Genomic DNA, 24829 nt, shown 5'->3' on the forward strand with positions numbered 1-24829 from the left:
CAATCAACACGGAACTCGGGCATTTGCATAAAAAGCTCAAGCATATCATACGTGTCAGCGACTTTTCTCTTTGCAACGCACAATCGCATAAAACCGTGTGCTTTATTGAAGCTAAAGAATTCCCGCAATGCAAGTCTCGCGTGTTTGTGCAATGATCATTAGGAATTTTAAGCAGAATAGCGCTGTTGAGTCGTAAAATTTTATTTCTTATTTACCTCAACCCTTACAAGTGCTGGAGGATTAATAGCTGGAAAAATAAACTAAACCGCAAACAGAAACAACGATGAGGATGAGAACTTATGAAGGCGCCTATTAATTTGTGCATCAATATTATATCAATCGATTATTAATTTTTTTTTCTCCGTATGCTAAACACCATAAAATTGAAATTATTAAAAATGTTTCCTGATAATTTAATATTTCTTTTCTTTTGAATAATTAACAATTATCTTATTTCTTGAATTGATTTTTATTAAAAGATAAAATTTTCGGTTACCATCACATAAATGAGAAACAAAGCACACCAAACATTTACATTTAATAGGAGCTGCATTTTAAACTTGGTGTTCAGGGAGCTTTTATTTAGCTCTGCTCGTGAATGGACAGTAAGTCACGACACTGCACGTTCTGGAATTTTGTGATAAAGTGCTCGAGCAGCAAAACGCGGCGCTTACACTTTTCTCATTCCCACGAAAATGGACAAACAAAAAAGCAAAAAGCGCAAAAAGCATCATTAAGGGCGAGAAGAGAAAAGGTGTGAAAACAATCGCCGCTGCTGCCTCACTTTATCGCAGATCCTATCGCAAATTAATAAAATAAAAAAGCTGCGGCCGAGTGCTGGAGTCTGCGCGCACGGCGCGAATAAAATAAATTATGCGCGGCGAACACGCCGGGGTTAAATATTTCTCGGAAAAGGTGACACTGCGAGCGAATCTACAACTTGTCAACCAGCTATTGGTATGCGCAGGACAATAAATTACGGACGGCGGAGACGAGACCGGTGCTCACTCACGCTTTTAGAGGCGCACCAGCTTTTGTTTCCATTGTTCGCCTCATTCATGAGCTAATATAAAAACAATCGGCGATATCAAGATTTCGCCAGCACTTTAAATTCTTCATTCTTATGTGAGCAGGCGTTGCAAAGAAAAGAGAGATTACTTACCTTAAGGGAAATCAATATTTAAAACTTAAAACGCTTAAAAATCGAGATTTTTTTAATTATCATTTAAAAATAATTTTATTAATCAACCTTAAAAAAAATACTGTGTTTTTTTTTTACTTTTAACTTTTATCAATTATTATTTCTACCTTTTAGCAAGTTTCATTCTGCCGTTACCCTCCTGCAACAACTTTCATTACTTCATAGCTGGAAACGCACAATTGATAGCCGCCAGGAATATTGCAAGTAACGCTTGAGGCATTTTTTGCCGAGCAAAAGGGACGCTCCGAGTGCAGAGAGGCGAAGAAAGTAAAAAACTCTCTCTCTCACTCCCCAAGCAAAACACGCAGCAAACACAGAAAATAACATCTTTATCGGGCTGGGGTGGCTGCAGATTAGAATTCAATATTAAATTAGGAAGGACAATCTGCTGTCAAGACCTCAGAACGAATTTGAGAGTGAGTTTCTCGTCGGCGGCGTCATGATTGATGTAACAAAGATGGAGACTTCAGCGCCAGCAAATACCCAAGGCGACCCGGCCGCCGGCGGTGATTGATGAAGCATTGCACTCAAACGCACAATGTGCTCGCGTAATATCTCTGGCGTGCGAGCCGGTTGAGGCAGAGGCGCAAAAACATTCGATTTTATTAGGGGTGCATCGCTAATTACCTAGACCGAGTTCCAAGTCAGTTTTTTTGTGGTCCCGAGCAGTTGGTGCAAAAAGCATAGTTCCATAAAATACTTCTAAATCAAAATACAATTTTTTTTGTATTATATATAGATTTAGAGTTGATTGAAAAAAAAAATAAAATTCATAAATTTGAAAACCGAATTTGCAACAATTCAATATTTTAAATATTGCAGTTTATATTCGACTATAGTTTAATTCAAGGAGCAATACATGTCTTGTTTGGTCTTTTTGCACATTTCCGCGTTCTGCGAAAAGTATATAATCCAGATCAATTCTTATTTCTTTAAATAAACACTCCGTCACTAATGGGCCCGGCGTGTCCAGCAGGCTCGTGTGGTCGTAAATCCGTTTGCAACTAGCTCACGGTAGAAAGATAAATTCCATCGAGGTGGCCAATTACAAGTTGTAGAAGTAAAAACGCCTTAAATGCAAATGGCCTGCGATTACAATCGAATCAAATCATTAAAGAGCGTGCAATTAAACTTATCTGCTGTATTATTACACTCACATGTTATAAAACGTTCGAGTGTATCTCTACTTTTTTTCAGATTTTCTTTTTTTATTTTCACCTGTGCTACACGCAATTAATTAACTCTGGTCGATTTTGTTTGTTGCAGAGTCCCGTGCTGGCTACTACAAGAACTCGGTCCTCTTCTCCAGTGCAACCTAAGCGCGCCGCATGCAAATGAGCAGCACACACAACACGAGAGAAACACGCAGTAAAAATATATATGAATTTGAATTAAAAAGAAACAACCAGAGAGACACTCCAAGTGCGAATTCACGCTGCAATTATTACAGCAGGCGATCTCATTTGCATAAAAAATTCATCCAGCACACACCATCAAGAAAAAGAAAAATCATCGCCCTGAGTGCGCGCAACTTGGAATTTATGATGAAAATACACACAAACAGTTAATAAGGGCGCTCTCCGATGTAAAATATAGAAAAACGTTGGTATTGTAGGAAAATGAAGAAGCACACATGAATTTTATCGTATGGACACTAACTACTTGATGGCGGTTGTTGAAAATGTGGGATAAAAAAAGTCGAGTGAGAGTGGCATTTATTTATATTTATTGAATCGTCTCATGGGTTGTACTATACGCGCGATTTTCACCCCCTGAGATCTCACACAGTCGCAGTTTAATATCAAAGAGAAGTGTTGTTGATGACCAGTTCAAACCTCCCTCCTGTGGGCAAATGTGCCAAATCGTTGTGCATCCGAGCGGAACATCACATACGCAGTTAGCAAGTAATTGATGATAGCAGCAGTAATTATGTACTTGAAGTTGAGAGAGTTTCGAAATTTTCTATTGAAATTCTTCGCACTTCAGAAACAAATCCAAGACTGCAACACCTCTTGAAATAATTTCAGTAATCGAACAACGCCCTATAAACTTTCCCGCTCTCTTCGAATTTATTTTGTTTATTTTTCTTTAATTCATCACCACATATCAATTTTGAAAGATATAAAAAATCAACCCATTTTTGCCGCCGATCAAAATCGGTCTTTTGTAATTGATCGATTCGATCTCTTTTTGTGTGAAAGAATGCGCGAAAGGACGGTTTGTATAAAAAAATTATTCACTGCGACGATGATCGAATATGAAGAAAAACTTGTTTCTTTGTAAGTAAATGTTATAGGCTATTGGACAGAATTATGTAAAGCTAATTAGGGGAAGCGAAATTTTGTGGCCGCGGTGGTCACAGAATTGGATTCACTCGCGGCCGCAAAGGCCGCCGCTATTTCTACATGTTGAAGAATAGAGATCCAGTGCGAAAAGAGGAAACCGCAAAAGAGTTAAGAAAAAATGATTAATAAATTCACACACAGAGAGAAAAGTAGCTTAAGCTAGAATTATTAATTAAAAAAAAAATATTCAAGAGCTCGAGTGTAAATTATTATTGCTGTGAATATTATCTATTAATTCTTTATTTGTCAGGATAATGTTGTATAAAATCAATGACGCGACCCGATAAATCTTCCCAGTTTTAATTTCACCGAAATTTCCTATAAACGTAGCGGTGCTGTATTTGTCGCAAATCACTGTACATAAAATAGTTCAAATTTTACGAATCTCCTGCTAGTCTCGTCGAATCCTGCGACATCGGCGCCGCCTGAACGTTTTTACACGCACATGCTTATAAACCCCCTTTTAATTGTCTCAAGACTGTAAATTAATTTTTAATTTCTAAATATCACACAAAAACGATGATGGACGGTACAACAAACTTGTATAAAAAATCTTACCTCCAGCATTAATTTTTAGGGAAAAACGAATCGTGTATTTAAAAAGAAGCGGAAAATTTCAAACAATTTGATTATCATTATTTGTTCCTGATCGGTTTGTCGCCCAACAAAATGTAATAACGATGTGTATAATGGCCATTATTGTATTTATCCTCTAAGCAAATGGTTCATTGCAGTAGCGATGCAATGCGCCACCCCAAAACTTATTACTTCATTGATTATAAGAAGAGAGAAATCGCTTTGTTAAATTAATCGATAAAATGAAAAATTAATTAAAACTCACACAAGAAATGTCGATAGCGACCAATGAATTTAACCAATCGACCTGTCACTTTGAATGTGAACATTGAATTTGTAGTTGCTGAGAAAGAAAGAAAAAAAATCGAGATGAGGACGCATGTAAAATTATTGCATTATGATTCTACGCGCTCTATCGATTGTTTGTTTTCTAATAATTTAGCTGTGTAACGTGTTATCTAAGATTACGCATCAGCATCTAATATAATTATAAACATACATAAACAAAATGCATATACATAATAAGTGTAGTGTAACAATATTTAAAATAAAAAGCGAGACAGTTAAACCAGTCTGAAAAAAATTCGTTTACTTCAATTTTCCTTAAATACAATTATGCCGTCTTTAGAATGAAAAAAAAATATATCAACACACGCAAGTAATGACAAACCATAATTATGTAAAAAATTTATTATAAAGGCTGTATTAACAAGACAGAAATAAAATGCAGAAAACAGGAAATAAAATTATAAAAATTTATGGATTCTTAAAATTACTTTCAAATCTTAAATTTTATTTATTAATGTTTTGTAATTACTTTCATAAAAATTTTTGGTTTAACTTTTTTGAAAACTGCCTTCTCTGATAGTTCATTCGCCAATCCATTGTGTATGGAACTTACACGAGCCATGACTGATTTATGAAATCAACTCTTGAGCAGAATTCATTCAAATATTGCAGACAGATGTGGCAGCTGATGAAACTTATTCAAAAACGCCGTCTTTGTTCATCCACATCTTTGCATGTAACCCCTTTGAGTGATTCCGCGTCCTAATGATGCTAATCAATCATTCTGCTACGCAAAATGCATTCTCTGAGTTTTTTATTATTAAAAATTATTCAAATGTCACAAATAAAGGGTTGACAATAACACAGTGTCATCAGTCATGTTCGCCGGGCGCAGCTTTTTTCAGCGTCATTACCTCCACAATTACAGCAAACACGCGCGCGTGTGCAGCGGAAAAAGTTTAAGTCGCAGGTATTATTGGGGCTTTAGTTGGTGCGCTCGGCAGTCAAAGCGAAATTCTTACAAATGCGCCTCGCGATTAAATCGTCACGTCAAAAAGAACGCGGGGTTTTATTGTGGATTCGCCGGGGCTAATTTGAAATATGCAAATACTGCGAGGCGCGGAAAAGGGTTTTGTGCATGAGAGACGCGAACGTCGGACGCGCTACTGCGAGGATTTTGGCCTCTCTTTGATGGATGACAATGCACTCGCGGCGGCGGCTCTGTCAAAACGTGATTTATGCCCCCTCGAATTTCCACCCGCTGATACTGATACTACACACTCGCCATTATTCGCCGACACATACCTTTTTGCCTGCGTGTGACACTTTCAAAGAGTTAAAATGTTGGCAAATAACCAAAATCGGCGTTTGCAAAATTTGATGACCATTAATTTAAATTTTGAAAGAAAATAATTGAAGTCGTTTATCAAATGTTTTCAATAATACCAAATCCTAAAATAATTAAATTTGTAAATTTTGAACAGCAAGATAATTAAATTTAATTAAATGTCAAACTTTTTTGCTCACCTATAAGGGATAAAAAAATTCTTCATTGATAATTAATTACAATTTGAATTAAAATAAATATCTATTTCAGAATAATTAATTACAAGGAAAGAAACAGATCTTTTCGTAACATGTATAAAAAAAATATAGAACTAATTACACAGGAATAATTTTTTTATTTCACAGTAGAATAATTTTTATTATATAATTAAATAACTTTAAATAACTTTAAAATCAGTCGCTCAACAAACAGAAATGGACACTTAAATCAAAAGGGGCAGCGAATTTGAATTTTTAAGGGAGCGCGCCAGTTCATACAAAGTGACAGAATGACTGATCGAAAGAGATTAATTTGTGTTTTTTTATTCATCGGAGCGCATTGAAAGATTTTACGCCTTAAATGTCATATCTGCGTCAAAACAGCTGCACACAGCATTCAGATTCGAAATTCAAATGCGAGTTCAGAATGACTGTATAAAATATATAGGAAGGGGTGCGCGCGGTTGGATCGGGAATTTCGGCTCGGGGGATGCTTTGATGAGAGGCACATCAATCTTTGCGGAGGCTGTGTGTCATCGCGGGGCGCGCATACAAGTGGTGTCTTTGACTTCGCTCGCCGTCCCGATTGCCTGCCCCCGATTATTTAAATTCTCCATTCTGTGTGTATCGAATTTGCATGCCGCACACGTGAAACCAAAATTGATCGATGCATTCTGACTTTCCACCACTTGACTGAGCGAGAGTTTTTCTAATAAAAGAGTTTTCGTTAGAGGGCTGCGAAAGCTATTCTGAATTTTCCGTCCGATTGCATCTTCATCTCTTTTTTGTATATAATGTTACAGAATTCAATTCTTTTTTTACATTTCATTTATTTGAAATTTGGTTTCTGTTTCTAAAAAAAGCACACATTTTATATCAAATGAATTAAGGAATATTATAAATAGAGTTAAAAAAAAAACAGTAGAAAATTGTGTTTATGAAAGGGAAGTTAATTTAAATTTTTTTTTTTAATCGAAAATTTCAAATGGAATAAAATAAATTATGCTGCTTTTATTTTTATTTTAATGATACAATAATTATTGGTGATTACAAAAATCGTTAAAATCATTTGAAATAATTAATTTATTTGTTACACTTTGGCCTCAGTTATTTTTTGTGGGACTTAGAAAAAAAATTCAAAAAATTGTAGTAAAATCTATTTTGATCTATTATTTTTTATTACAACGTTAAGTATAATACAATGTGTACTTTATGTACATTACAATTTACAATTATCTAATAGATACGGAATGAAGCAAAACTACATTTGAATACACTTCTCAAATGATAATTATTATGTAGAGAAATTTTAAAAATAAGGTAAAAAAAATTGTTATTTACATTTCTTTTTTGCATGAAGTATATTTATAGGAAATAAATTACAAGTCCAGCCAACTCCAAGCTCCAAGCGGAATTATTGGCCGGTGCCGATAACTAAAATTTTTAGTAGTAATTAAATTGCTTAATATGTATATAAAAGATACAAATCATATATTGAATTTGCAATGAAAAATTGAATAAATATCTTGATGTATCTTTTTATCAAATACCTAATACACCAATAATAATTAATTTAAAATGAAATTAAATTTGGTACCTTTATGTTTTGTATATTATGCAACCCGTATGTCGTTCCCCGAGCTTTATCAATTTTCAGTTGATGGCACCACAGACCAGTCTCGACTTGCAGCGGCTCTGCAAGCAGCTCCCCTCACAAGCACGCCGGCAACTACGTGCACGTTGTTTTCGTTCGCTTCCGATATCAGATTGTCGCACCATTTTGAGAGCTTCAACTCGAGTACAAGGAAAACTGTTCCTTACAAAACTGATCTGAATTTGAAGAAAAACTCAGCAGGTAAAGTGAAAAAGGTGTTCATTTTGGTAAACGGGAGTTCCGCTTTGCATCGATCCATTTTTCGGCTCTTCGCAAATCGAATTTGAGCCACTTTTCTGAAATTCAAATTCGCTTTATACGCCCATGCGATTTGCAAGCAAGCCGGGCATTGTATTGATCGCTTGGTTAGTTGGGGTGGCACATTAGAATTAAAACCTCCCTTACCTTCACTCGATGGATTCGCGATGCAAATGTTATTTCAAATTGAGGGAAAATGATCGATCCAAGCATTTCACAATCCTTCGACCTTGAATTTGTGCGTAGTTCCCACAATTCTCCAGAATATTAACATGCGCTCCTTAGTTTTCTAGAAGGTGATTTTGAAGCCGGACAAGACCAAATCTAAATAATCAAATCAAACTTGATTTTTATTATGTACGCCTCATTTTTAATTTTTCACACACTTCTAATTTTACAAGGCCAATTCCAGAAGTTTTTAATTTTACTTTTTACATTTTGTTAAATTATTGATGTGCATAACCAAAAGTTGATCTTTTTATCATTAAATTTCATAATTTTGTTCTTACATCAATTAACATAAATAATCAAATGCTTATAATTTATTTTAAATTGAATCTGTTGCTTTTTAAGATGATATAATATTATTGATTTTGAATAATTAAAATATCAAAAACCTCTTCTTCTTTGTAGCAAAATATTAATTGTTTATGTTTTTGCAGCCAAGAGCAATGGAACGTGGAGGCAGAGGAGGCGGCGGTGGAGGCAGGAACTTTGGGGGCACCCGTGTCTACGTCGGAGGACTGAATGACTCGGTCAAGAAGGAGGAAATCGAGCGCGAGTTCGAGAAGTTTGGCACCCTGAACCACGTGTGGGTGGCCTTCAACCCCCCCGGCTTTGCATTCATCACTTTTGAGAACGAGGACGAGGCCCAGACGGCCGTCGAGCACCTGAACGGCTCCGAACGCTTCGGCACCAAATTGAGGGTCGAGGTTTCCCGGAGCAGAGGGCGTGGAGGCCGCGGGGGCGGCGGTGGATTCCGCGGAGGCGGCGGCGGTGGCGGCAGACGTGAGTTTGGCGGAGGCCGCGGAGGCGGTCGCAGCGACTTCGGTGGCCGCCCCTACGAGCGATTTGGGGGCCGCGACGATTTCCGCGGGCCACGACAGCGCAGCAGGTCGCCCCCAGGACGAAGGTATTAGAGTAGGGGCGATGCTGCCTCCTCCCCTCCGTCCTGTGCGCATGCGCCGTTTTTCCATCGACCTCTTCACAAAAACAGTCAAAAGCCAAACAAACAAACAAACCAAATTTTCACTAGCACGCAAATTTTCTCCGAGGAAGCACTACTTAATAAAACCTGCCAAATTAGCCTTCTGACGGTTTTGGGACACGGTTGAAAAATTGTCCATGCCTCAGATATATTCGAACTTAGTGGACCTTCTCTTAAACAATTTAGTATTTGTGCTTCGGTTTCGGTGCTTCACTACCATTCGAGTCTTCCAAAAATTTTTGAGCTGTGCTTGACTCTATAAACATAAATATTCAGAGTGCATGGTGCGCGCCGAAGGAGCACGTAAGAGCCTCCTCGTAATTTCCTCTACTTGCAGCGACTACTACGAATCCTCCTCCAACTACCGCTCACGAGACCAATATGCGGGCGACGCTCCCAGAAGTTACCCTTCGCACGGTGGCGCCAACAGATACTAAGGTAGCCAAAAGTTGAATGCAAAAAGACTGAAAATCTAGTCAGAGCTGTGATCTAAACGAGACGTCGTTGTCATTTTTCTTAGCGCTTTGCTAACCAACTGGCGTCGTTGTAATCGTCTAAAAATCTCTTCTCATGGCTTTTTAAATGTCAACGTGACTCTAAAACGCACTTTGGCCAGACTTCGTTGTAAATGACAGTTTGTTTTAGTAGAGTTACGCGTCGTTGTGACCTGAAGTTAAACAAATGTTCCTATATTTGCAGAAATCTTCGATGATGTGCGACCAAGCGCATGTTTGATCAGCAAATGGTCAGCACACAAGTATGAATTTTCAGTCGACAAGACACCTTCACAAACAACAGCTTCATGAAGCTCATTTCTATTGCTTGTAATTTCTTTGTGGTAAAATATATAGTTCGGAATCTCTCAAATTACCCAATCAAGTAAAATCATGGATTTATTTAAAAGTGTTGCTTTTCAATGAAATAAAATTTCTTTTACCAAATCACAATTTATTTTCATACAAAATTACATTTTAATTTCCTACATAAGCTTGGCTATTAAGGATTAGAATATTAGCATCATTTTAAATATTTGTTTACTCTTTTTGAAGCCAAATATCAGAAGTGCAATCACCGCCAGGGTAACGAACCTCGTGAGCCAGAACAGGGCCGTCGGGCTCTTTTCCAAAGTCGACAATGAATTCCTCATCCAACTTCAGCCCTCCGTTTTCAACATCAACATCTGCTCTCACCATTACAGACCCATTTCTGGAAAATTTAAATTCTGTTATCGAGATTCAAGACTGAAAGTTTCAAACTCACATTGTAAGATCTGGGTAGAACTGTTTGTCCCATGGAGAAAACAATGAGCTCGTGATATACAGTCGCTTGCCATCAAGACTCAGTTGAAGCATCTGAGGCGCTCCATACAACCTCCTTCCTTTCAGGAAAACAGGTTTTGGTTGCTCCTTTAATTTTCAAGAGTTGCATTAAAAAAAAAAATTGAATTAAATCATTTACCTCAAGTTCCGAGTCCTCGAGAACTTTGACAGTTCCATCGCTTAGAATGCTGCCTCCGAGGAATAGTTGCCCCACTAGTTTTGGGTTTCTGCGGTCTGTAATATCATACTGGCGCACGTCGCCATGCAGCCAATTGCTGAGATACAGGAAGCGATCATCTAGTGATATCAGAATGTCCGTCATCATGCCTAGAAAATTTTCATTTAAAAATATGCGATTTAGTAGCTTCATTTAAAATACCTGATATCATTGGGCTCCCCCAACCCTCGACCTTTTTCTTTGGGATCTTGATCACTGGTTCTGCATTCCAATTTCCATCACTCTCTTTGAAGAACCTAATATCAGTATAATTAAAATTAAGGCCCCTGTATTAATCGTAATTTTAGATAAAATTAACCTGTAAATGACAGCATTTAGAGCACACCCAACATATCCCTGAGCTTCTAGGGGGTTGTGGAGGAACCTTGTTTCGAGAGGAGCAATTCCGTCTTCACCCAGATCAATTGTCTTAATAAGTTTGCGCTCCTTCCAGCTCCAAAAATTTATTGAGCTGCCATATAGTTCTACAGCACATTTTTTTTCAAGTTTTATAAATATATTCATCAGGAATAATAATTTTGGAGATATAATTTCATACCTTTATCTGTGGTATCCTCCGGAATAAAGCCCTTTCTAAATGACTTGGGGGCACCCCATTCACTGCTCACCATTATGTTGTGATGTGGCTGGTACCAAAAGTCATAACCAAATTTGGCATCTTCCTTTGACCACGACCCTTTTGAATTTTAATTCTGTTGTTTTTATTGCATTTCTTTTTTTAAATAATTTTACCCTTGATGGTGAAGTCCTTGCTGTCAAGGAGAGCAAACCCACCTCGACCATTTTCATCAACGTCACCCATTCCCGAAATCATAACGTCTCCAGAAGCAAGGCAGTGCGCCGTATGCGGAGCAGTTATGTTCACCGAGTGGAGTTCGCTGGGCTCCAACACCTATACAAATTTAATAAATATGCACTTAAAAGTTTTATTGCTATCAATTAAATTAGAATAAGTCACTTTGTGCAGCTTTGGCTCACGAGGGTTAGCACCAGTGTCCAGGATATAAATTCTGTCGCTGCCCAAGCAGGGAATGATTATTTTGTCCCTCTTGCAACTGGGATCACCATGACAGCTGCTGCATGAATTCCACCCAAAGTGATGAAATTCATCACCGACTGCAGTTCCGTAACAACGACTTATGACCTGTAATTAAGATATAAATTTAGAGAAAAAAAATTATCAAATATCTTTAAAATTGACAAAATTTATACTCAAAGTAGTCGAGGTACATATATTAATATTTCATTTTTGGCAACTAAGTGTAATAGGAACATCTTAATTTTAATTCTTGCCTGGCAGTACTGAGAACTCTCTGGATCAATATCCACAGTGGCCAAGTAGTCAGGTTTTTGGCGCCCGTTAGGTTGGACACAGATCACATAAAGCAATTTTTCCTTTGGGCCATTTTTCATGGCATCAAGAGGACTGGAATAGCCAGGACCAGAGCAGCATCCTAATTGAAATAACTCGTTTCTATCAATGCGTATCAACAACATTATGAAACAAAAATAATTTTTTTCTAAAAATAGGAAGTTCTTTCTAAATAAAATTGTATTTTGTTCTTGTATGCGTTACCTAAAGTAGTCATAATATAGCAGAAGGATGAATTGCTATTTCCAGCAAGCTGAAGACAATTTTCTGTCAGATAAACTTATAGTTTACCGACTATGAATTAAAGCAGAAATGATGGGGGGTGCCAAAGAGGGAGTGCTGTTTTTAGAGATAATCAACAGTTGGTTGGTTGCCCTCTCAAGGTCAAAGGAGCACATTCAACTGTTTAGGGTGATGACCGGGAAATCCGACAAAAAATTATATCAAAACAAAATTTAATGCAGAGTTCTTTTAGCCAAAATTGATTTATTAAATTTTAAACCTCTCCGAGCACATATAATATTTATTATATATGATCGATAATTTCAGCAAAAGGCAAAACTGATAAAATATGAATCGCAGCCTTTTCAGTACATTAAGGAAAGTTTGTTCCAAACATCATCTGGCAGTGTTTCATCCTCGTTGCCACTGCTTTCATCAGATTTTTCCTCCACTTCGCCAGCTCTTTGAGCACTTTCTGTAACACTTTGCCTTTCTATTTTCTGATCACCAGCATCAGGAGCCACCTCTGCCTCTTCTCCAAGAGCATCTTGATTGTTTTTCTGTGGGAAAGCACACCCTTTTGATGATTCTCCTGTCAATCTTTCCCTATAATCAGCGTCCAGGATCTCCATGCAGCCCTGTCCTTTAATAAGTTTTTCCTTCACACCATCCGTGTTAGCTCTCCAACTACGCATATCACCATCCTTTGAGGCTGAAATGAGCTGAGAAAATATTTTTTAATAAATTTATCGTCCTGCAAATTTAAATAATAAGAAATTTACCTTAAAGACGTTTGAATCATTTTTAGCTCTGTACCAATCAACCAACTGGACGCTGCTCTTATGACCTTTTAGCTTCAACACCGGAGAAATGTCGGGGGGATTTTCATGGGGCTTCGTGGCAGTTTCCCAGATGAAAATGCAATTGTCCTGGGCACAGCCTGAAGCCAGGTATGAACCGCAAGGGCTGATGGAAATTGAGGAAAATTTTCCAGCGACGTATCCAGTAAAGGTTTGCACTGTGAATTGCGAGATGACAAAAATACTTTTTCCTTAATTTTACACTATATCAATTTTTTACACACAGTGTTTTTGCAGGAAGTTGCTCAAGTCATACATATAGATTTTGTTGTCCAGGCAACTCACAAAGAGACCATTTGTATTGTTCAAAGCAATGCTGCAGATAGTTGCACTCATTTTCAGCATATTTGTCATGGGCAAATTTTTCTCGCCATCTCCAACGTAAGTATAATCAATTTTCCAGAATTTAACTTTCCTATAGAAAAAATCATTAATAAAAATTAACATAAATGTAACTGGGCAACTTTTGAAATAATAATTACATGTCATCAACTCCAGCAGAAATAAGAGTTGTGCTATCCATAAAAATAAGACTGCAAATTCCTAATGACTTTGCTAAAGATTTTCCAGACGCTGAAACAAAAATTCAAGTTTCTGTTAAGATTTTAGAGTAAAACTTACTGTGCGCTTTCAAAGCATGAGCCTTATTGATTTTAAATGATGGGAAGATGTAATTTTTGTGGTATACATAAATTATACCACTCTGCCCAGCAGTCGCAACCAGATCTAAAATTATTTGTAAAATAATTTTTTGCTACATATTTAAATATCCCTTGTTGCACGCATACTTGGCACTGCAGGTAGAGTGGCTAAACAGCAAAGACGGACCTCTCTTCCACAATCAAATGCGACATCCAGAAGTCGCATGTGAATTCTAAGAGCTCGTCTGTCAAATTTCACTCGCCAAAGCACTAAAGTATCCTCTCTCTCCGTCGAGACAGCTAAGATTTGTCCCTGAATACTCTTTGTCCAAGCCACAGCTCCAACTTCTTGCTGCTCAGTGCTTTGCTCTACAGAGTAAAAAATAGATAACTAATTAAATTGTGTGTTTTACACAAAATTATAAATTGATTTTGTATGCCACTTAAATACATAATATATTATATGTAATAAAAAATAATTTTTATCCACAAACCTTCTCCAACGGTGACTCCAAAAGTCCCAATTTCAGCCAATGCAATTTTCCCAGAAGAATATCCAAGAACGACAAAATTTCCAAACTCTTCAAATGGGCAGAAAGACATGCAATTCACTTTGACTGCGATGCTTTTTTCGTTTTTGCTAGCCTTGCTTGGGGCAGATGGTTGTTGCTTATGTGGGGTATAGCTGTCCACTGAAGAACTCCACACGTTTAAGACTTTGCTTTTGTCCATTCTGTCCTCGCTCTGCAAACAAATCTACATAAAAAGTGCCTGATTATCTGCGTCTGACGTCTCTGCGTCTGCCATTACAAAGCAATCGCTGCCCTTATTTTTGCACTTTTTGCAGATTTATTCTGCTCCAAGCGATTTGTTTCTTGTTTCCTAATGTCCAAACTAGCTCCTCCTCTTTCTATCGTGAGCACATAATGAATTTTTTTACTTTTGCCTTCGTTTTTCCTTGTTCGCCTCGTAGTCTCGTACAGAATTTTCCTCGTGCGTCTCGTGCTTGCTAAGCTCAAACAGGTTCCACCATGTGCGCTTGCGTTCGTTCTTGTCCAGCATCGAAACACGCATTCTGATTGGTTTAGAATTTACTTATTCAAAATATCATCCCAACATCCAGATTATTCTATCCTTCGTGCATCTTGGAAGTTATTTTTCAATCCGCGGTCATCGACGATAAATAAGCACAATGGTTGTTACTAAAGCAGCAGGGGACAGAAGAATGGCCCAAAGTGGGGCCTTCAAGGACAAGAGCAAGCCAAGGGACATCAGGTCGAGCAATATCACGGCCGCAAAAGGTGCGTTTCTTGATGGGTGCCGGTTAGCTTTAGGGCGTGTTTACATTTTGTCAACATGTTTTTAATTTTGAAATTTTTACTGAAAATTAAATCGAAAGCTCTGTTTTGAAAAAGGGACTTTAAAACTAAGACTGGCAAATTTATTTTTCAGCCGTTGCCGATGCTATCAGGACAAGCTTGGGACCCCGAGGAATGGATAAAATGGTGAGGCTATTTTTTGTGCGTGGGAAGTCAAGATTTAATAGAATATTCTAGATTTTAACTGCTTTAATATGTTTTATTCGATCAGTAATTTTTGTTATTGTATAAAAATTTTTTTTCTCAGATCCAAGCCGCAAATGGAGACGTCACAATCACTAATGATGGAGCAACAATTTTGAAGCAAATGAATGTCATGCACCCGGCAGCGAAAATGGTAATGACGCTAAAAATAAATAAGCTATGTATATATTTCTGATTTAAAAAATATGAATGTAATTCTAGCTAGTGGAGTTGTCAAGATCTCAGGACATCGAAGCTGGAGACGGAACCACCTCAGTTGTGGTCATTGCTGGATCTTTGTTGGAAGCTGCAGAGAAATTGCTGTCCAGAGGAATTCATCCTTCTGCCATTTCTGATGCCTTCCAGAGGGCCGCCACCAAATCTGTAGAAATTCTCACAAAGATGTCTCGCCCTATTGAATTGAACGATCGTGAGAGTCTCGTCCAAAGCGCGTCAACCTCTTTGAATTCAAAGGTTGTGTCTCAACATTCATCTCAGCTTGCGCCTCTTGCAGTTGACGCCGTCCTCAAGGTTATTGATCCTACCAAGGATCACAATGTTGACTTGAAGGTTAATATCATAGAGTTTAAAATAAATATATATGGTTTTAATTGTATGATTACTTGCAGGACATTAAGTTGATCTGTCAGCTGGGTGGCACTGTCGATGATACAGAATTGGTTGATGGTCTTGTTTTCACTCAAAGACCGGCTGGTGCAAACCCTCCGAGAAAGGTTGAAAAGGCAAAGATTGGTCTCATCCAGTTCTGCATTTCCCCACCGAAAACTGATGTATGTGTTTGCCCTGTGATCTAAATGACTTAAAATTAATCATTTTCTTTTCGTATGCTAGATGGATCACAATGTGATTGTGTCGGATTATGCCGCCATGGACCGAGTGCTGAAGGAGGAGCGCGCTTACATTTTGAACATTGTGAAGCAGATCAAGAAAGCTGGCTGCAATGTTTTGCTCGTCCAGAAGTCAATCCTGCGTGATGCAGTCAGTGATCTTGCTTTGCACTTCCTTGATAAAATCAAGGTTATGGTTATCAAGGACGTCGAGCGAGAAGACATTGAGTTCATTTCTAAGGTAGCTAAATAACTCTCTAATTAAAAAATTGATCAAATTTTATAATCTCGCAGACTCTGAGCTGTCGCCCCATTGCCAGTTTGGACCACTTTACTCCTGAAAACCTTGCTAGTGCTGACCTCGTCGAAGAAGCTTCGACCGGAGGCACAAACAAGGTTGTGAAAATCACTGGCATTCAGAACATGGGGCGCACTGTGACTGTCTTGGTGCAGGGCAGCAACAAACTTGTACTTGCTGAGGCCGAGCGATCTCTTCATGATGCTCTTTGCGTCATTAGGTGTCTTGTTCGCCAGAGGTATGTTTTCAAGAACACAAAACAAAAATAATGCAATATTTTCGTCTTGCAGAGCACTTATTGCTGGAGGCGGAGCTCCTGAAACAGAGGTGGCCTTGAGACTGTCGGAACATGCTCAGACAGTCACTGGAGTTGATTCTTATTGCTTTAGGTATGTCATATTAAATGCCCTTGAGTTCAAGTAATTTAAATAAGTAAATTTCAGAGCATACGCAGATGCCTTGGAAATCATCCCTCTCACTTTGGCTGAAAACGCAGGTTTGAACTCTATTGCGACTGTTACCGAATTAAGGAACAGACATGCTCAGGGTGAGCAAACTGCTGGAATCAACGTTAGAAAGGTTTGTTTGCGTCTCTTCTGTCAATGAGGACTTAAATCATCTTAAAATCATAGGGAGCTGTCACAAACATTTTGGAGGAGGAAGTGGTGCAACCCTTGCTTGTCTCGACCAGTGCTATCAACTTGGCGACGGAGACAGTCCGCAGTATTCTCAAGATTGATGACATTGTCAACACAATGCAGTAAAAGTAAAGTCACATCACCTCTAATTCCGTTTACTCCGATTATGCACTTAATAAATTAATTTATGTTTTGATTCCACAATGCTTACTACTTCTCACTGCTACTAAAATGAAAATAAATTTGATCAAATCTGGCAGAAGTTAAACAATTTGTCTTTATTAAATCCCTGGCTTGCGATTGTATGAAATCAAGACACAGTTGTTTTCTATATTAAAATTGCAGATCGAGGAATGAAATTTATGTTCTTGGGGCTCCGTAAGCATCTGGCATTCTTTCAATCGTGTACCTAAAATAATTAAATTTAGATACAATTTCTGTGTTGAATTTTTAAATAATACCTTCTCTGTGAAATGTACATGATAGGCACACCGGGAATTTTTCTGATTCTGTTCTTCAAGTCCTTGTCACAAGTGGCCACGATGTAACATTTATGCTGAAATTTCCTAGTGAATTTTAAGATTCATGATTTCTAATTTCATCATACCTGCATCACCCTCTGAACAATACAGTCATCAGCATAGGTGCCCTTGTGGGTGCAGGCCATTCTCTCAAAACGCGGATCTTTGAGAATACTAAGGGCAATTCTGAATTTCTGACCCAGCTTTTCTAACTCGGCAATGACACAATCGGTAACATAAGGAATACCTGTAATCATAATTTGGTTTGAGAAAAAAATCAACCAGCATAATTTGAATGTTACATTTAGCATAGAGACAGTCCATCATACTCTGAATTACATCTAGCTTGTTTTTAATAGAGAAGTTGACAAAGTTTGTGTCAACAATGATGTGATATGGTGGTCCAAGCTGTGTATTGTATTGGAAGAATAGAGCTGACGAAGTCTGGGTTCTAGAATTGTAAGAAAAATATTCTTAGTTCAAATTTCGTGAATGGCCGGTAATAATTAAAACATTCTGCGGAGATAGCGGAGCGAAGACTTACACTTGTTTAACTTTGAGTTCATGAGGATCCTCTGGCTTCTTCCTTTTTGGCGGAGCTCTCTTATCTGCTTTGCTAAATTTTAAATTTAGAAGAGACTGATTTTTAAAGGAAAAAAAAATAAGATGAAATTACATTCTGGAATCGCTCGGACTCAACATCTTCTTCATTTTAGCGAATCGCTTTTCCACAATTTTCCTTGTTTTCTTAGTTTTGCCCTGGAATAAAAATTTGAATCAATATTATATGCAATCAAAGTCATAATTATTAGCACATTGCAATCATAAATTAAATAACACAAAGAAAACTAATACATAGTTTAAAGAAGTGAAGGGCAATATTTATCAAAGAAACAGATCAGCGCTAACAAATTATTGCAAAATAAAATGGGGCTGAGATTAAAATTACCATTTTGAAAGCTTTCAAGGGTTGAGAAAGTAAGGTTGCGGACGTTGCGGTGTAATTTTATGAAAAATCTGCAATATCGATTTACGCTTCTCACACGTGTGTCCTGTAAACAAATCCTGCAGCTGGCAGAACGATGGGGTCGTGACGCATGCGCTCACGCCTCATTGGCTACTTCCAGATTGCAAAACAAAAATACTGCAGACCTCAAATTTGCTCCGTGTTTTAACTTAATTAATCATTGAGTTGGTGACTGTCGACGTGTTTACTCGAGGTTTTTGTGTCAAGTAAGTTGCCCTCTTGGGTTCTGAATGATTTTCAGTCAGGATATTGCTTTCGAAAGAGAATTTAGGGACGAGGGAAAGTACTACGCAGAAATGGGCGGATCAAGAAGTGGTGCATTACCTTAGCAACAACTCGGAAGTCAACAAAGAAAGGTAAAACATGAATTCCTCGTTTCCTGCGTCAAACTTATTAATGCTCCTTACTTACAATTAACTAAACTTATCATTTAAGTTTCTTTCAATTTTATTCAGCAATTTTAGATGAACAAATTTTCTGAAAATATGTATGATTTGTGTGTTGCATAATACACATTTTGAAATGACTTTGATACACTATTTAGGCCAAGGAATAAAACCTGAAGTGAAATTATAATAGTTTATGTAGCATCATAATATTATATTATGTATTGACTTGGTTAATCTATTAATACACATGCATTGAAGAATTTAAATAAAAATTCTTTTCTAGCAACCCCGACATTTTGTGAATTTTTGTGATCAAGTGGTTGTCAATTTATATGATTCTATAAAATGCAATAAACAATCAAAACTTTTTTAGAATTACCCTCGCATTTTAATTTCATTGTGAATAAGTCATACAAATTAATATGGTAGTGTTCCTCTAGTTTTAAAAAAAATTCCTGACATCACAATTTTAGTGTGAAGGAACAGAAATGATTTTTGTTTATAAATTTTTATAAGACAGGGGTTATTGCTAATTTTATTTCAACAGATGCCCCGAAAAGAGCCTAAAAGGCTGCATGCGACAACCGCTGCTCGGATCAGCAAGTCGCTTGCCCATGTCTGCAAATTCATTGACTACACACGTCACGAACTTGACGTAGCAAAAGAGATGAAGGTCAACTTGGCCCGCATTGCCCAAAGTCTGCCAGGTCCCAGCCTGGAGCAAGTTATGACCGAAGTTGTCTCCCACCTGGAGAACGACCTTGGCCTTGGTGACGGTGAAGACTCTGGTCTGGCGACAGCCCTCTCTGTATTCCTTCAACCGCAGCTGCGATCTGTCAATCTCAGCTCAACTTTCCACAAGGTTGCGCATTGTTGTACACGCTCAGCATTATGAAATGCATTGCTTTGCAAATGCAAGTTAGCGATTGCAGCACTTAATGCTTCTATAATTATCCATCTTTTCCTCATAACTAGGAACTAGGAAGTTTTCTGCATTATTTTATTTTTCAGAGGAATTTTGCTTTTAATAAAATAAATTTTGTGTGGACTAAATTGGTTTTTTAGGTTCGACTGCACCCACAATTGAGGAGCAACTGCAGTACCATGGTACATTCGAGCCTGTCAAGTCTGAAGTACCTGAGTCACCTGAACTTAAGCATGTGTGCCACAAATGATGCACTTCTAACAATATCTAAAAATTGCCCCAACCTGATCTCACTCAATGTGTCCTGTTCCGACGAACTCAACGACGAAGGTCTTGTGCACCTTGCTCCGAAAGACTCAAGTGGATGTGCACAGCTCAGGGTGCTGAACATGCTAAAAGTAAAAGTGATTATTTGTTTTTTATTATTTTATTAATCCATTTTTTTTTTACCTCACACAGGTGTGGCAGTTGACACCAAAATGCGTGGCTTTGGTCACAAGCAATCTTAACCATCTTGCCTATCTGGCTTATGATCGCTTTGGAGAGATGATTGAGTCCATCGAGCACAAGAACCGTGCCCTCCACTTAATGAACTTTGACCACTCTTTCAGCATTTACAAACCTACTTACGAAGAGATCTGCGCAGCTACAAAAATTTGTCCCAATATCACAGAGTTGAAGGTAAAATTTATTTGAAAGATAGAAAATCAAATTTAAATTTCCTCGCTTCTGCTAGGTTAATACAAACGATGAGTCACTGCCCTTGTTTAGCGTCATGGAAAAAGTGGAGCATGTGACTGTAGAGCTGGACGGAGAATTAAAAAGTGGGACGGAGATGTGGTTGCAGTATTCGGGGCCGAAATTTCGCAGCGTCGACTTGACCGTTGGTCACGATATTACCTGGAAGCAGTTGGTGCACTTGGCAGAGAATTGTACAAATCTCAGAAAACTCAAATTTACTGGACAGAACCTGATTTGGGACCAGGGCGCCTTTTCAGGTAATTGTTGATCTAATTTTTAATATATAAAAATATTGATTTTTTGCTCCTTTTATAGAAATCAATGTCCGCTTTCCTCAGCTTGAGGAGCTTGAAATGAATTTCAAAGGGATTCAAGCCATACACGAGAATATGCTGAAATGGATTCTGAGATCGGCCTGTGACAGTATTAAATCCCTTAAAATTGATGGTCCCGTTCCATTTATTTGTGATACCTTTGTCGAGACCCTTTTCAAAGATTACCCAATGAAGAATCTGCAGGAATTCTCTTTTCAAAAGGCGCGCCAGGTATATAAAAAAAAAATGATAATAATAATAAAAATTGAAATTATTTTCATTATTTTTGTACAGGGGCAGCTAACAGTACAAACTCTGAGACTGGCCATCAAAAACTGCCCCGATTTGCAACGTGTGAACCTGAGTGGCTTTACTCTTGAAGCTAGTGATATTGATGCAGTGAGAAAAGAAATTGATCAGAGCAACCTCAACATTAAGTTCTTTGTGGATCCTGCATAGGATCTGAATAATATTATGTTCACATCACTTAAAGTTTGTGCGTTTTTTAACTTGATAGTCTTTTTTGTAGTAAAAGTGGTACTTTATTTTCACTTTTAATCTTCTTTTGTTATTGAGATATGTATATGAAGATAATATATCATACCAAATATTCAATATTTATTGCCAAAGGAATTTACAATATTATTGACAAGAAGATTATTTGATCATGTTTATTATTTGAATTAAAAGCAAAAAGAGCTGTAATTTGAAAAAAAAAATGTGAATGCTTCATATTTATTACTATAGTTAAATTAAAATGATTGTAAAATGTGGTATATTGTATCAGTATAACCAAAGTGTGTGGATGAAATATGTTAAAATAATGCTTAGCTTTATAGTCAAGAACTGTGGTGAGATTATTTCGAATGAATATAAAGTAATTTTTAACTCATGATTTTGTATAATTGTGATTACACTGGTCACATTATCAATTTTGAATTTGATTTAAATCATTATAAATTAATGAGATAATATAGATAAAGAGATTCATGTATGAAAGAAGAAATAAATACTGCATTAAAAATATTTATAAGTCCATCACTGTGAAAATACGAAAATAAAACCAATAAAACATAATAAAAACTTGCCAATATACGCAATATACAAATTAAACGTTTTTTTTTGCATGCGAAGATGTCTCAATATTAGTATATTCTTAAAGTAAAAGGGTCAAAACTAAATTTGAATGATATTCTAACTTTTTTCCTCTCCGAGTTAACATCAATCAAGAAAACATTTTTTTTTGCATTTGCAGAGGCGAAACTTGGGAGACAAAAGGAATAATAAAATACGAAAAAAAAATGTTTGCTTTGTTAAAGTGGCACTCGTGGCCTATAAATCCTATAATGTATCAATGCAGGTATACGTTGCTCTACAATTAATATTTCCTGTTTTGCGTGTATAACATCTATAATATATTAATGCATCAGTGTGGCTTTTAATCAATGTGTAGCAAAATAGTGCAAAAATATTTAACTAATAATAATTTCCTCCCCACTGTCAAACTGGTTCATTTTCCCGCGCTACGTTACGTATTTTTCAGCTTCAAATTTTAGCGCACTCCCAATGTGTCGCTGCGATCGCGTTTGAAAATAATTTTGTCGAGATTCGAGATCCGAAATCTAAGACAAGTGCTTTTCTTCGTCCTATTTTATCATTCTATTGGCCGTCCTAACTCCGATTTATGAAATAGATTGACAGGACATTACGTCTAGGATGAGTCTTGACTGCGCGATTTGAAATTTGTTCAGAAGTTCGTCGAATAAGGACAAGGGAAAAGCTCCGGGTGGGCGTTCTATTTTCTTCTGCATAAGAAAACAACAAGGACTCAAAAATGGACCAAATGCTACCAAGTCCGGGCTTCAGCATCCCGAGTATCGGGACGCCGCTTCACCAACCTGAGGAGGACCAACAAATTCTTCCAATTGCTCAGCAGCAGCAACATTCCTCTCAGCAACCGCCACCACTGATGCAGGCCTCCAGCACCCCACAGCGTACTCATGCCTATGTCACAAACTTTGCACCGCCTCAGAGCCTCATGCAGCCCCAGACACCGGTTTGTAGAATAACTGAACTCTTGAGACAATATTTTAGAAACATTTTCATCGATCTTTTACTCATGATTTTGTTCTTGCAGCAAAATCTCATGTCCCCAATGGTGCCTGCCTCCAACCAGTCGATGGCTCAGCAAAACTCAATGGGCCCTGCAACTCCAGGGCCAATGACTCCCATGACCCCATCATCTGCAGACCCTGGCATCGTGCCGCAGCTACAGTACGTTTATTTTAAGTGGGTGCGTGAAATAAATTAAAACTTATTTTATTTTACCAGGAATATTGTGTCCACTGTTAATCTTGGATGCAAACTGGACCTGAAGAAAATTGCTCTACAAGCTAGGAACGCTGAGTACAACCCAAAGCGTTTTGCTGCTGTAATCATGAGAATCCGAGAGCCAAGAACAACTGCCCTGATCTTCAGCTCAGGCAAAATGGTGTGCACAGGAGCAAAGAGTGAGGATGACTCAAGACTGGCAGCTAGGAAATATGCACGAATTGTGCAAAAGTTGGGATTTGCTGTAAGCAGATTTAAATTATTTGAAACGTGGTTATGCTGAATGATTTTGTATATCACAGGCCAAGTTTCTTGACTTCAAAATCCAGAACATGGTTGGTAGTTGTGATGTGAAGTTCCCCATCAGACTGGAGGGTCTAGTCCTTAAGCACGCTCAGTTCAGCAGGTAAAGCTTTTCAATTGCCTTTTTTAATAATCAATTCAATAAGCTGTACATTCACCAATCGGAGTAATAATTGTAATTTGTAATTTGAAAAAATTTATTAAAATCAACTTTTTCAGTTACGAGCCTGAGCTGTTTCCTGGACTGATCTATCGCATGGTCAAACCAAGAATTGTGCTCCTCATCTTTGTGTCTGGCAAAGTGGTTCTGACAGGTAAAGAATAAATTTTACTTTAATCATGTGGAAAAGAAATACCATTATTGTTTTTACAGGTGCAAAAGTGAGACAAGAAATCTATGAGGCATTTGACTCCATTTACCCAATCTTGAAACAATTCAGAAAAGCGTAAATCCTGCTGGTTGTGGTTCAAACATTGTATATTATTTAACTGTGACTTCAAAGTGACCAAGTGAATCAGGTTCATTCCATGCAAAACATCAATTGCGAGCACTCTCGAAATGTAGTAAAATCATCATTTTACAATCAAAATTTTAGCTCCGAAATGTTGACGATGAAATGTTAAAGCATCACGCTTTTTTAAAGCTATGGTTCCAGCTAGCCTATTATAAAGTGTTCTTGAAGGAGCCACCTTAAATGGTATAGCTTAATCAAGCATTGCAAAACTTTGAGTTATAATTCTTTCATTTGTGTACATAATATTAACTCTTCTATCAAGCAAAGGGGTACGCAAATTCATACGGAATATCATCAGCACTCATTTTATTTGAACATTAGATTTAGTCAAAACTACCTGACTCGGACTAATGTGCATTGTGTTCAATGTTAACTGAAAACTTGAGCTATTTAAAAAATTGTTCTTGATGTAAGGATAAAATTGAACTTACTGCAGATTCAGCCGGAGAGTCATCGAGCGTAATAATTCTAAATGACAGTAACATGGCATTAAGTTCGAGCACTTGGTTGCTGCTTAATGCTGCTAGTGTATCTATTGGACATACAAAAATTGTACCTAAGAGCTCGTTAATTTATTTTCATGAAACTCCCAATACTTCTAGCCCCAAAAGGCAATTCTCTTGCCCATTTGTAATTAAATGAAAAATAAAATGTTGAAATTTTTGCAAGGGACCTCTCTTTTGAATGAAAC

General features: G+C 37.5%; 8 protein-coding genes across 18 annotated transcripts in view; 5 read left to right on the forward strand and 3 right to left on the reverse strand.

The window, feature by feature from the left end:
• The window catches only part of LOC132197113 (dachshund homolog 2), a 117099-nt gene extending 112402 nt beyond the window's left edge, over nucleotides 1-4697 (forward strand). For all 8 annotated transcript variants that reach the window (XM_059620195.1, XM_059620189.1, XM_059620190.1 and 5 more), the window contains one exon: nucleotides 2468-4697. In XM_059620195.1, coding sequence (XP_059476178.1) covers nucleotides 2468-2520 — 53 coding nt within the window. In that variant the 3' untranslated portion in view covers nucleotides 2521-4697. The remainder of the gene's footprint in view (nucleotides 1-2467) is intronic.
• A 2982-nt stretch (nucleotides 4698-7679) lies between these two features.
• LOC132197576 (RNA-binding protein Rsf1-like) lies at nucleotides 7680-10015 on the forward strand. 2 transcript variants are annotated; one of them, XM_059620928.1, is made up of 4 exons: nucleotides 7680-7810; nucleotides 8530-8999; nucleotides 9412-9512; nucleotides 9774-10015. In XM_059620928.1, the coding sequence occupies exons 2-3, from the start codon at nucleotides 8539-8541 to the stop codon at nucleotides 9509-9511; spliced, it is 561 nt and encodes a 186-aa protein (XP_059476911.1). In that variant the 5' UTR covers nucleotides 7680-7810; nucleotides 8530-8538; the 3' UTR covers nucleotide 9512; nucleotides 9774-10015. The 2 variants fall into 2 exon arrangements, with proteins under 2 accessions (XP_059476911.1, XP_059476912.1); XM_059620929.1 differs by having other exon boundaries at nucleotides 9412-10015.
• On the reverse strand, nucleotides 10011-12363 carry LOC132197575 (methanethiol oxidase). The gene is made up of 10 exons (XM_059620927.1): nucleotides 12208-12363; nucleotides 11925-12085; nucleotides 11590-11775; nucleotides 11364-11523; nucleotides 11170-11307; nucleotides 10930-11095; nucleotides 10773-10867; nucleotides 10533-10720; nucleotides 10335-10480; nucleotides 10011-10280 (listed from the first exon to the last, which is right to left on the reverse strand). The coding sequence occupies exons 1-10, from the start codon at nucleotides 12218-12220 to the stop codon at nucleotides 10109-10111; spliced, it is 1425 nt and encodes a 474-aa protein (XP_059476910.1). The 5' UTR covers nucleotides 12221-12363; the 3' UTR covers nucleotides 10011-10108.
• Nucleotides 12364-12464: 101 nt separating this feature from the next.
• LOC132196660 (protein lethal(2)denticleless-like) lies at nucleotides 12465-14912 on the reverse strand. Of its 2 annotated transcripts, none has more exons than XM_059619452.1 (8): nucleotides 14667-14912; nucleotides 14221-14470; nucleotides 13874-14095; nucleotides 13707-13811; nucleotides 13568-13658; nucleotides 13310-13500; nucleotides 13008-13243; nucleotides 12465-12947 (listed from the first exon to the last, which is right to left on the reverse strand). In XM_059619452.1, exons 2-8 carry the CDS (start codon nucleotides 14456-14458, stop codon nucleotides 12591-12593), a joined length of 1440 nt encoding a protein of 479 aa, XP_059475435.1. In that variant the 5' UTR covers nucleotides 14459-14470; nucleotides 14667-14912; the 3' UTR covers nucleotides 12465-12590. The 2 variants fall into 2 exon arrangements, with proteins under 2 accessions (XP_059475435.1, XP_059475436.1); XM_059619453.1 differs by lacking the exon at nucleotides 14667-14912 and adding an exon at nucleotides 14537-14625.
• LOC132196658 (T-complex protein 1 subunit delta) lies at nucleotides 14787-17334 on the forward strand. The gene is made up of 10 exons (XM_059619449.1): nucleotides 14787-15027; nucleotides 15179-15231; nucleotides 15353-15442; nucleotides 15511-15858; nucleotides 15918-16079; nucleotides 16141-16377; nucleotides 16431-16672; nucleotides 16725-16823; nucleotides 16878-17013; nucleotides 17067-17334. Exons 1-10 carry the CDS (start codon nucleotides 14919-14921, stop codon nucleotides 17196-17198), a joined length of 1608 nt encoding a protein of 535 aa, XP_059475432.1. The 5' UTR covers nucleotides 14787-14918; the 3' UTR covers nucleotides 17199-17334.
• LOC132196661 (rRNA-processing protein FCF1 homolog) lies at nucleotides 17325-18941 on the reverse strand. Its single transcript, XM_059619454.1, has 7 exons — nucleotides 18543-18941; nucleotides 18270-18352; nucleotides 18138-18209; nucleotides 17896-18044; nucleotides 17680-17840; nucleotides 17534-17628; nucleotides 17325-17481 (listed from the first exon to the last, which is right to left on the reverse strand). Exons 1-7 carry the CDS (start codon nucleotides 18543-18545, stop codon nucleotides 17433-17435), a joined length of 612 nt encoding a protein of 203 aa, XP_059475437.1. The 5' UTR covers nucleotides 18546-18941; the 3' UTR covers nucleotides 17325-17432.
• LOC132196659 (uncharacterized) lies at nucleotides 18683-22082 on the forward strand. Of its 2 annotated transcripts, XM_059619451.1 has the most exons (8): nucleotides 18683-18826; nucleotides 18883-18976; nucleotides 19557-19871; nucleotides 20075-20332; nucleotides 20394-20615; nucleotides 20671-20932; nucleotides 20991-21220; nucleotides 21284-22082. In XM_059619451.1, the coding sequence occupies exons 3-8, from the start codon at nucleotides 19557-19559 to the stop codon at nucleotides 21446-21448; spliced, it is 1452 nt and encodes a 483-aa protein (XP_059475434.1). In that variant the 5' UTR covers nucleotides 18683-18826; nucleotides 18883-18976; the 3' UTR covers nucleotides 21449-22082. The 2 variants fall into 2 exon arrangements, with proteins under 2 accessions (XP_059475434.1, XP_059475433.1); XM_059619450.1 differs by having other exon boundaries at nucleotides 18705-18976.
• A 485-nt stretch (nucleotides 22083-22567) lies between these two features.
• On the forward strand, nucleotides 22568-24808 carry LOC132196960 (TATA-box-binding protein). The gene is made up of 6 exons (XM_059619936.1): nucleotides 22568-23045; nucleotides 23127-23263; nucleotides 23321-23564; nucleotides 23623-23726; nucleotides 23843-23937; nucleotides 23997-24808. Exons 1-6 carry the CDS (start codon nucleotides 22824-22826, stop codon nucleotides 24071-24073), a joined length of 879 nt encoding a protein of 292 aa, XP_059475919.1. The 5' UTR covers nucleotides 22568-22823; the 3' UTR covers nucleotides 24074-24808.
• The last annotated feature ends 21 nt before the right edge of the window (nucleotides 24809-24829 follow it).

Source organism: Neocloeon triangulifer, unplaced genomic scaffold, assembly GCF_031216515.1.
Source record: "Neocloeon triangulifer isolate White Clay Creek 2 clone unplaced genomic scaffold, ASM3121651v1 ptg000012l, whole genome shotgun sequence".
Classification (NCBI taxonomy): Eukaryota; Metazoa; Arthropoda; class Insecta; order Ephemeroptera; family Baetidae; genus Neocloeon; species Neocloeon triangulifer.

What these genes read in the sequence shown, in the direction of transcription:
- LOC132196659 (XM_059619451.1), top strand. Translation starts at nt 19,557, where the DNA reads ATGCCCCGAAAAGAGCCTAAAAGGCTGCATGCGACAACCGCTGCTCGG. An exon ending in TCAGCTCAACTTTCCACAAG is followed by an intron (nt 19,872 to 20,074) that starts GTTGCGCATTGT and finishes TTGGTTTTTTAG; the next exon opens with GTTCGACTGCACCCACAATT. An exon ending in GGACCAGGGCGCCTTTTCAG is followed by an intron (nt 20,933 to 20,990) that starts GTAATTGTTGAT and finishes CTCCTTTTATAG; the next exon opens with AAATCAATGTCCGCTTTCCT.
- LOC132196658 (XM_059619449.1), top strand. Translation starts at nt 14,919, where the DNA reads ATGGTTGTTACTAAAGCAGCAGGGGACAGAAGAATGGCCCAAAGTGGG. An exon ending in ACATTGAGTTCATTTCTAAG is followed by an intron (nt 16,378 to 16,430) that starts GTAGCTAAATAA and finishes ATAATCTCGCAG; the next exon opens with ACTCTGAGCTGTCGCCCCAT. An exon ending in CTGGAATCAACGTTAGAAAG is followed by an intron (nt 17,014 to 17,066) that starts GTTTGTTTGCGT and finishes TTAAAATCATAG; the next exon opens with GGAGCTGTCACAAACATTTT.
- LOC132197575 (XM_059620927.1), bottom strand. An exon ending in AGAGTTCTCAGTACTGCCAG is followed by an intron (nt 11,776 to 11,924) that starts GCAAGAATTAAA and finishes TCTTAATTACAG; the next exon opens with GTCATAAGTCGTTGTTACGG. An exon ending in GGGGAGCCCAATGATATCAG is followed by an intron (nt 10,721 to 10,772) that starts GTATTTTAAATG and finishes AAAATTTTCTAG; the next exon opens with GCATGATGACGGACATTCTG.
- LOC132196960 (XM_059619936.1), top strand. Translation starts at nt 22,824, where the DNA reads ATGGACCAAATGCTACCAAGTCCGGGCTTCAGCATCCCGAGTATCGGG. An exon ending in GGCATCGTGCCGCAGCTACA is followed by an intron (nt 23,264 to 23,320) that starts GTACGTTTATTT and finishes TTATTTTACCAG; the next exon opens with GAATATTGTGTCCACTGTTA. An exon ending in AAGCACGCTCAGTTCAGCAG is followed by an intron (nt 23,727 to 23,842) that starts GTAAAGCTTTTC and finishes CAACTTTTTCAG; the next exon opens with TTACGAGCCTGAGCTGTTTC.
- LOC132196661 (XM_059619454.1), bottom strand. An exon ending in GGACTGTCTCTATGCTAAAT is followed by an intron (nt 17,841 to 17,895) that starts GTAACATTCAAA and finishes TTATGATTACAG; the next exon opens with GTATTCCTTATGTTACCGAT. An exon ending in ATGTACATTTCACAGAGAAG is followed by an intron (nt 17,482 to 17,533) that starts GTATTATTTAAA and finishes TAATTATTTTAG; the next exon opens with GTACACGATTGAAAGAATGC.
- LOC132196660 (XM_059619452.1), bottom strand. Translation starts at nt 14,458, where the DNA reads ATGGACAAAAGCAAAGTCTTAAACGTGTGGAGTTCTTCAGTGGACAGC. An exon ending in TCATGCTTTGAAAGCGCACA is followed by an intron (nt 13,659 to 13,706) that starts GTAAGTTTTACT and finishes TTTTTGTTTCAG; the next exon opens with CGTCTGGAAAATCTTTAGCA. An exon ending in CAACTTCCTGCAAAAACACT is followed by an intron (nt 13,244 to 13,309) that starts GTGTGTAAAAAA and finishes CGCAATTCACAG; the next exon opens with TGCAAACCTTTACTGGATAC.
- LOC132197576 (XM_059620929.1), top strand. Translation starts at nt 8,539, where the DNA reads ATGGAACGTGGAGGCAGAGGAGGCGGCGGTGGAGGCAGGAACTTTGGG. An exon ending in AGGTCGCCCCCAGGACGAAG is followed by an intron (nt 9,000 to 9,411) that starts GTATTAGAGTAG and finishes CTCTACTTGCAG; the next exon opens with CGACTACTACGAATCCTCCT.